Raw genomic sequence first — 9,255 nt, 5'->3', positions numbered from 1 at the left:
GTAAAAGCAGGCTAAAATAAGTTCTCCAGTGACAAATGGGTCTTTTTAAAAGCAGCCTTGATTAGACATACCATATTGGTCATGGCCATGTGATATAACGTTCAACTCTATCAATGACTTTTTGTCTGTGTCGAGGCTAAAAAGTTGTCACCGTTTGGTTCTGCTTAAATCAGTCTGGCCTCAACAAATGTACAGCACAAACTGACTTTCAAAAACCTTTTATTCAAGTCATTTTATTAGACAAATCTAAATTTGCTCAGTTTTGAAAAGGACAGCTAAAGCATAATATTTATAAACTAATGAAAATTGAATAGTTGGATTATATGACAAATAAATAAAAGTTTTTAATGCTATAAATACATCAATCGCCACCATCAATATTTCCATTTCCTTTGGGCTTTGACAAGACACAATACTTTCCATAACAGTCGGTGGTTGCATATGATGAAATAAATGAAAAAAACGGAATGATTGTGCAATGTCCTAATTTCACCCTCTTGTATATTTATCTGCTGAGCCACAGGTTGTTATGCTACCACAGCGCCCCCTGCTGTTATATTTTCACAATTTTTCCTTGGCCTAAACAGAGTGCTGTGAACATGTCCATGTTGTCCTGGCATACCAACTATGTTTTATGAATACAAACTGTAGTTTTGAAATGTCTGTTTTTGTCCTTCTGATTACCTGTGTCCTATAACCCTGACTGTCACCTCTCTGCAGCATGAAAGAAAACAAGGAAGATGGAAAGCGAGCAAGCAAGAAAGAAAGACACAAAGTTTCTATGACAACCAAAATATTTATTTTACAAAGCAGGAAAACATTTTCAAAACCAAGGTTTTTGACTTCACAACAAGCTTTGTCAAAATGATAAAGCACAAACTATTGTAAAAACTGGCTCACACAAAGTGTTCACACGAATATTCTAGTGTGAACATGAGGCATCCCTCCTGCCTCCTCCTGCACAGAAACACAAAACAAACTGGAACAATTTCACATTTTTTTTCTCCATCACATAGCTGCAAGACTTAAAGTAAATACAGTAGTATGGAAATAAGTGCATGAACTGTACAGCAAGCCTGACAAATTTAGTACTGGTGATTATTATTATGCTGGCTGAACTTCCATGTGATTACTTTCAGTATTCCCTGTCCCTTAATATTAGTGTTAGATTCACAGCAAAAGCAAAAGCAATCTCACAGTGCAGACATTACTGACAATTCACCCAATGTACCCAAGAACATAATTGTTCTTTCTGAAGCTGACACCACAAGATAAATACACTATCTGCTTCATATTCTGTAATGGTTTGTGTTGTTTTATTGTGTTTGGCACATTATTGCTGTGTTTTTTGGTTTTTTTTTTTTTATCTCACATGGGCATCGATTGGAGGAGTCTGTGGAGAAGCGTGATCAGGGGAAACCTCAAAATTGTCCTCACTGAGCTCAAGTGTGATGTCCCCATCTGGAGGTGGGGTGCATTCTGGTGACTCAGCAGGGTAAGGCTGCTGTTTCCTGATGTCCTGTGGGAGTTTCAGAAACCTGACGGGAGCCAGAGAGGAGAAGATAATGATAACTTAGCATGCTGCTGTGATGGAAAGACAGACAGTTAATTAGTTCAATAAAGAGACAAAAACCTGAAGAGTAGTTTTTGACCGCGCTCCTTTTTGATGATGTTGAGCTTGTAGTAATGCCGCAAAGCACGGGACATTTTCTCATACGTCATATTGTCTCGGTTCTGTGGAAAAGGGGCCAAACACCATCAGCGGCCTGCATGTCAACATTTATAAACATTTGTGTGGCAGATGGACCACACAGACCTACAGTGTGCACTGTGCACTCACCTTGTGGTTTCCCCAGAGACGTGCCAGTCCATTGGGGTCGACCACCCTGAAAACCAGGCTGTCCTTGTCTTCCCATCGTATGTACTCTTGGTAGCGGTCGTCACACAGCAGCTGATACACATAGTCCCACAGCAGTCTGCACTCTGGCAATGATTAAAAACACAACACGATTTAGGATTAAAGACACACTGACGAAATATTACCGGACTGTGATCAAGTTTTTTTTTTTTTTTTTTTTTTTTTTAAGTGGTCGGCAAGAAGTAGCACCTTTTTTATTGATATGTTTCCATTAATAGTTACCACTGTCTACATGTGTGTTTTCAAGCAAGACTAGCCCCTTAATAAAAACCTCCTATTCAGGGCAAAACATCAAAATACGCCACACTATTGAAGAATTAACTATATTCATGGTAAAGCAGTATCACGGTTGCAACATTTCCTGACTAAGTTTAAAGTGGGTAGGTAAACCCACATTAAAAACCATAGTATTTCCTGTGTTACATGTGCCTACCAAGTTGCAATAGATCAAACATGGTATGAGGTATCTTGTTGATCTTTTCTAGGGTTATTTGAGTCATTTTCTCACAGGCATGTGTAAAACCCATGTACATTTTCACCATGCTTGATGTGTGTGCAAAGTTTGATCAGTTTTCAAGCATTTTTCACATTCATTTTTGGGGAAAAGGAGAAAATGCTGAACACAGCAGTTCCAGGCACCACTCAGTGCTTGGGCAACAATATAGCTGTTGACCTTTTCACAGATAACATACATTTATATTTGTATGTTTTTCACAGAGAACACTGTAGTGCAGCTGTCAATATACAGTATGTACCTGGAATACGGCCATTGGCTTTGTGCATTGGGCTTCTTGGTTTCTCTCGACTGGACAGGTTGAGAGGCTCCTGGATGGTGCCCTCTGTTTGAGAGGGACTGTGAACCTGGATGTGGGGCACTGTAGGGACAGCTACTGTTCCTTCTGACAGAGAGAGTGAGAAGCAACAAAGAGAGGAACAGAAACTCAGACATGACAGTAAACTGCCAGTCACTATATTTGTGGTACAGTAGTGTGATATACCCACTTATGTGTGTAACTGAAGCAGGTTTATTGTAAAAGATCAATGGACGATCTCTGAGAGGCGACATACGCTCTGGCTGGCTGCTCACAGCTGTTACAAGAGCTGCCGACACTGCAGTGGTGAGCGTGGGGGAAACTGTGAGAGAGAAATAAGAGGAACTGTGAGTAAGAGCTAAACTGAAAGCAAAAGTGACTTCATATCAAAGGGTGTAGTAAAAGTCTTATACAGAATTTGATATGAGAAGGTTGTTTTATAACTACTGTATAAGGAAATACAAAGAACAAATTCATTGTTTTGGACTCTGGTTGCTGATTACCAGGTAGCAACGACACACCTACCACTACACCTTTAGATTCTGACAATTGGAAGCTTTTCTTATGGTAGAGGCCAATGGGAAACGCATGCATTTATTGTCTTCTCCTGAAGACACAGGTGCTCACCAATGAAAAGTAACAAAGTGCTGATACTCCAGTACTGTAATTGCTGCACTTTAAAGTTTTTTGCACCACGACCTGCATGTAGTCATTTCAAATGCCCACACAGCCGGAGATGGTAGTGATTAAGGTTTGGTTTTGGTTTGGCGTTCACGGAAGAGAAGTGGATGAATGTCTCCCCCCGTTTAGTAAAACAAACACAGCAAGCCTGAATTCCTGTATGTGCTTGCACTTGCACGTGTGGCCAATCAGGAAGTATTTCAACCCTAATTTAACCAGGATAAACAGGTTTGATTTGATATGCAACAAAAGCCAGCAATTAATTATGTGTGGACATATGAACATACTCTTACTAACACTCCTTCCCATACAGCATAGATAGTTTAACACTAATAAGGAAAAGTGAACACATTACCCCTGTTATTAAATCTTTACACTGTAGTATAAAAGATTTGAAAGTGTTACCGTCCGTTATAAATCGCTTCACAACCTTGGATCAACTATATATTCCTCTGATTGAAAAAAACACACCCTACATGACTCTCTAGGATGTCTGATCTCTAGGAAGTGGTCAACCATTACCGCCTCAAGTAGGCACAAGTGGGGTGAAACACCTTTTAGATATTTCTCTGCACACAGACAGATGCAACTGCCAGATGAATTCTACATCAATTGATTTCATTTTTCTTTGTTTTCTGCTTTCACTGTAACCTACTGTATATGTTAGAAGTGTGCTGTACAAATAAAGTTCCTTTGCACTGCAGTGAATCTGAGTAAAATTCTGCCCATACATCAACATACTTGGTACGCCAGTAAAGTAAGTTATCAAGATGACTGATCCCGCACATGTTCAGACACTGACCTTGGGTGTCATTGACTGAGGGAGGCTGGGAGTCTTGGACACTGTGAGTGGTGATCTTGCAGCTGACTGGGTTCTGGCTTTGTCCATTTGCCAGGGAGGGAGACGTGTTTTGAGGCTCACAGACAACACTCCTCCTTTGTTGTTTCACACACTGAAGGATCTCATACAGAACATCACCTACAGAAGAGTTTGCAAATGAAATCATAGGCACAACACCAATCACACACGCTCTCTTTCTGCATTCAAAACACATACCTGAGCTGGGGCATCGGCGTCTGAAGTCTTCTTTGGTCAGCAGGCACAGGGCTCTGCCGTTCATCTCGAAGTGTCCCTTCTCTGGCCGGCGCAGTGAGTACTCCCTCTGAGCCCAGTGGAGCCAGTGGGCAACATCCTCTTTATCCCACAGAGATGGGTTTATACCTTGGATATAAACATATCACATAATTCAAATACACAGTCGTGATTATGTTATGTGGAAAAAGCATATATTAGACAGAGAAGAATACTGTATGACTTACGCAGTCGTCCAGGTAGATGCCACAGGTCTTCCTGAATAGGAGCACTGGCCAATGCAAGCTGGTTTGGAGGAGAGTGATGCACACTGGGAATAATGTTGACCGTCCGACTAGGCGATGTAGGGTTGTTTTCCTGCTGCAAAACATGCACACGTGTCCTTATACGCACACAGATTCACCTATTATTCACCAATATGACAAAAGAGCAGAATTTCAAACGTTTTACAAGGGGAGTTTATGACCATGTGTGCTCACTTATAACCTAGAACGCGTCACCTCAAAAACAACGCCACAGTTATGCTCTCTGTTTGCTTTTTAATTAGCTACAACACACTGTTAAACTGGTTGCTTACACGACCTTAACTTACCTTGACCAAAGGTGGCGGGGAAATGTTCTCCATTGAGATAGTCTTTCTTCCGCTGAACAAAAAAAAAGAAAGAAGAGAAAACTGGACTGACAAAAAAAACTCGTCAAAACAAACGACAGAAACTTCGGGTTAGACCTCCTTCACCTCCATTTGATATGAAGAGTGACAACAACTTTCGAGGAAATAAAACTCAACCATACCATAGGCTATATTTTTTTTTACATTCGACCCTTCCGGGAAATGAAAACGAAAGAAACATAATCCTTGCTGGGGGTGTGCGCAAAATAGGCTGATTGGAGGAAGCGACGGCGGAGGACATTTCCAAATACACATGACTGCGCTTGATCAGAGTCCGATCCAGCTGCACGCGCAGTTAGAGGAGCGGTGCATAAATAACCTCTTCAGAAAAAACCTGTCCTTCCCTCGTGCTTTGTCACTCTCAAGTCTATTCAATGTCAGATTTAATAGTTGTAAACGGTGGGGACATGAATGCAAACTGCAAGAAAGGTGTCATAAAAATAAAAAAATAAATAATATTGGAGTGTGAAAAGTGAGTCGGACCGTAGCACTTGGCGCGTGCGCTGACAGATCCAGTCCTCGCGGCTCCTCCTCTGTCTCCTCCTCCTCCTCGAACAGGAAGCCAAAACAAACCTGCTCGTCCTAAACACACACGACTGTCCCTTCGTTCGGTGAATCAGGTGTTGTCCAGAGAAGTAGCAGCAACGACGGACGTAACGTGCTGTCGCAACTTTACCTTGTTTACCAGCAAAAGGGTACACACAGAGCTTTCCCTCTCGCGCCCAGAGTCTGTTCACTGGATAAAAACCGATAAAAACAAGTACGTAGCTATTTCCAACACTGTTACAGTAACATCATACAAGAACAATGTATGTTTGAAATTTGTCTAATAGAGAGAAGCCTCGGCTGTATTGATTGTTTTATGCTGGTTGTGCAGGCTGCCTGTAGGTCAACCCAGGGCAGGGCACAGAATAACATGACCTATATTTGTATTGGATGTTGGTTTATGATAAAATCTTGAAAAAGATTAGTAAATACATAATACCAGAACAGCACTGAATATAATAACAATATCCAACAACCTACACAATTTCTACAAATAGTAGGCCTATATCTTTTTGGCTCATACAGCAGATTACAAATGACCAATTATGTAAGAAATCAAGTTGTAGGCTTAAAAAAAAACTAGAGCTAAGAATGAGAAGCGTGGAAGCTAATATTTCAACCAACCAAGAGTAGGCCTACCACCACCAGTATCATAACACACCCATCCCTTGATCCCTATACTTAAATAACATGTTGTAACAAGATTCAACACAAGATTTGTAAAACTTGAGCTAGTTGCAAAGTGTTTTGTTGGATTTTGTTGATGTAAACCTCTGAAATAGATTACGGGTATATAGCCAACTGTGAAAAACAATAAGGAATAAAACAATGCTAACATGTTTTCTCTTTCATATTTCTCTAGTGACCTGGGCTAAAAAATTGGGAAAACAGCTGGGCCACCCAACACGATCAATACCAGGGTGGCTGACCAGTAAGTTACTCATAAGACGCAACCGGGTCCTTGAGGAGAATGCCGTGCAGCTGTGTGGCATCCAGCCTGGGGACACAGTGCTAGAGCTGGGTCATGGCCCGGGTTTGGGTCTTCAGTCAGCAGCCAAACTGCTAACAGACCCCACAGGCCATCTTATAGGGGTCGATTACTCAGAGTACATGCATCAGGTGAGGAAAGTGTGTAAATTCAATGCCAATGCCACTTGATTTCAGTGCAGCATTTGATGTCATCGATCATAAGCTTCTACTAGCAAAACTACATACTTATGGGTTCAGTGCCATGGGCTGGGTAAAGAGCTGTACATTCTACAATGCAATGTGTATGGTAACTTTTCCTCCCTTAGACATCTTGAGTGTGGAGTTCCACATGGGAGTTGCCTTGGTCCTTTATTATTTTCTATTTTTACTAATGATTTGCCATTGGTTTTGTATAAGGCAACCATAACTATGTATGTGGATGATTCCACTGTGCATGCATGGACAGTTATAGTGAACTTAATAGTCTCCTTCAGAAGGAACTTGACTCTGTCTCTGAGTGGGTCGAAAGCAATAGACTTGCTCTTAATATAACAAAAACTAGCTCAGCTCTAACTCCAAACTTAGGAGGAATCTCTCATCTCTCCTTATACATGAAGGACACAGCTCTTGAGCAAGTCCATAAAGTCAAACTCTTAGGGCTGACTATTGATGAGAAACTAACTTGGACTACACATATTGATCATATAGTATAAAAGATGTTCCTTGTAGATAATCACACTATGAAACTTGTAACTCAGGCACTGATACTTACTCACCTTGTATGGTCTTGTGCTTCAAATAAAGACATACACAAGCTTCAACTCATGCAAAACAGAGCCGCACATCTGGTCTTAGGTTGCCCTCAGAGCCAGTGTCAAAGGTATGCACACCAAGCTCCAGTGGCTAATAGGCTGTCTTGCAATCTTCTTTCTTTTTTTCACAATGTTTTTACCTTAAATAATATGTTTCTTTTCTAGAATCTGTCATATTCACGATGTTTATAACCATCACACAAGACAGGTTGCAAAGGGCTTATTTGTTGTACCGAAACACGCTCAATGCAAAAAACAGTCTTAGAGCCATATCTTGTTTGAACAAGCTACCTGTTCAAACAAACGATTCGGTAACTCTTTTTAAAAAATATCTTCAAAGACAATGCCTTGACAGGCAGACGGCATAGATTATTTTAAGTCTGCTTTGATTCCCGGTCTGTCCAAGGTTACTTTAAAGTTCATGTCTTGTTATAACTGATTTTGTCATTGTTGATATTGTTTTTGTTGTTATTGGTATGTCATTGTTGTATTGATTTTGTTATTGTTTTGTTGTTAGATTTTTTTAATGATTATTTTTACAATTATTGTTGTATTATTATTTTGAAGTTTCATTTCATGTGTGTTTGATTATTTTATGTGGCTTTTTAATTAACCCCAGCAAGAGAAGCTGCTACCAGGTGTACCAGCTGGGGATCTTAATCAAATCAAATCAAATCAAATGTAGTCTCATCAAATGTGTTACAATAAGAGATTACCCAAATGAAATGAAGCACAGCATAATGTTTTTTTTAATGTAACAAGCTTCATGAATCAGTCTAGATTAGCCAAATGTGAATTGCAAGCCTTTCTGTAAAGACACAGACAAAAACTGAGAAAGATATAACTGCTACTGTGGAGCAATTTTGTAGGCTATTTAAAAAGAAAACTTTATTAGAGATTAATAGATTTATCATCTATTGAAATAGTAGGCCTAAAATATTACTCCTGTTCTCTTATAGATGGCAAGTGAACGAATGAAGGAACTTGTGGCAAGTGGGAAGGTGACACTGCATCACTGTGATGTAGCAGCAATGCCACTGGCAGACAGCACCGTGGATAAAGTTTTCCACTCAAACTGCTACTACTTCTGGCCTGACCTCAGGAAAGCTGCTTCAGAGATACACCGGGTAGTTAAACCAGGTAGGATATGATATTGTAGAAGTGAGAGATGTTCATCACCCAAATTAAAGCTTCCTTGTTCTTAATTTTGATCTTCACTGTCATTTTTCTCCCTGTTGAACGCTCTACCCAGGGGGACTGATGGTGACCACACTGAAGGTGGACAGTGTGGCTGCTTTTGCAGCAAAGGGAGTGTTACCAGAGAACTGGCGCCCAGAGCCCTACATGGCAGCTCTGAGAGACTCTGGCTTCACTGATGTCAGGATGGAGGACAAAAAAAACAGTTACATAACTTTTCAGGCTATCTATGCCACTGCCTTCAAATGATGCATCTGCATGATCTACCCGACTTCTGTGATTGTGAGGCTTTTTGTGCACACTGGTGTTTACTCTCAGGGTGGAAAATCTTTTTACATCTATCCATGTAACTAATTTCTTTGATTCAGGGACACATTGTTACACACAGAAATACACTATATATTTTTTGATATGAATGAAATATGATATTATGAGGAATATGTTCTTACATCAGTACTGATTACAATGTAACACATGTAGCCTACTGTGCAAAGCCAATAATTAAACTAATGTTTAAGGCAAGCCGTGCCAGTGTTGCATGTCTGTTAGCCTACATG

At 40.3% G+C, this 9,255-nt stretch overlaps 2 protein-coding genes across 3 annotated transcripts; one reads left to right on the top strand and one right to left on the bottom strand.

The window, feature by feature from the left end:
• Positions 1-776: 776 nt before the first annotated feature.
• etv7 (ETS variant transcription factor 7) lies at positions 777-5,585 on the bottom strand. 2 transcript variants are annotated; one of them, XM_083975417.1, is made up of 9 exons: positions 5,097-5,585; positions 4,732-4,864; positions 4,469-4,633; positions 4,214-4,390; positions 2,921-3,052; positions 2,674-2,817; positions 1,841-1,983; positions 1,634-1,734; positions 777-1,538 (listed from the first exon to the last, which is right to left on the bottom strand). In XM_083975417.1, exons 1-9 carry the CDS (start codon positions 5,127-5,129, stop codon positions 1,364-1,366), a joined length of 1,203 nt encoding a protein of 400 aa, XP_083831543.1. In that variant the 5' UTR covers positions 5,130-5,585; the 3' UTR covers positions 777-1,363. The 2 variants fall into 2 exon arrangements, with proteins under 2 accessions (XP_083831543.1, XP_083831544.1); XM_083975418.1 differs by having other exon boundaries at positions 4,732-4,861.
• Positions 5,586-5,773: 188 nt separating this feature from the next.
• On the top strand, positions 5,774-9,218 carry LOC310988724 (putative methyltransferase YdaC). Its single transcript, XM_083975419.1, has 4 exons — positions 5,774-5,934; positions 6,583-6,839; positions 8,461-8,641; positions 8,754-9,218. Coding segments are annotated over exons 1-4 (633 nt in total). The 5' UTR covers positions 5,774-5,933; the 3' UTR covers positions 8,948-9,218.
• Positions 9,219-9,255: the final 37 nt, after the last annotated feature.

This window comes from Trachurus trachurus (assembly GCF_905171665.1).
Source record: "Trachurus trachurus genome assembly, chromosome: 7".
Lineage (NCBI taxonomy): Eukaryota > Metazoa > Chordata > Actinopteri > Carangiformes > Carangidae > Trachurus > Trachurus trachurus.
This window is presented reverse-complemented; position numbering and strand designations above follow the sequence as displayed.

Bases quoted from the DNA above. Each gene is read 5' to 3' on its own strand.
- LOC310988724 (XM_083975419.1), top strand. The intron at 6,840-8,460 runs GTGAGGAAAGTG...GTTCTCTTATAG, and splicing joins ACTCAGAGTACATGCATCAG to ATGGCAAGTGAACGAATGAA. The intron at 8,642-8,753 runs GTAGGATATGAT...CGCTCTACCCAG, and splicing joins ACACCGGGTAGTTAAACCAG to GGGGACTGATGGTGACCACA.
- etv7 (XM_083975417.1), bottom strand. From the start codon at position 5,129: ATGGAGAACATTTCCCCGCCACCTTTGGTCAAG. The intron at 4,865-5,096 runs GTAAGTTAAGGT...CATGTTTTGCAG, and splicing joins CCCCGCCACCTTTGGTCAAG to CAGGAAAACAACCCTACATC. The intron at 3,053-4,213 runs GTCAGTGTCTGA...TCTCTCTCACAG, and splicing joins CTCAGTCAATGACACCCAAG to TTTCCCCCACGCTCACCACT.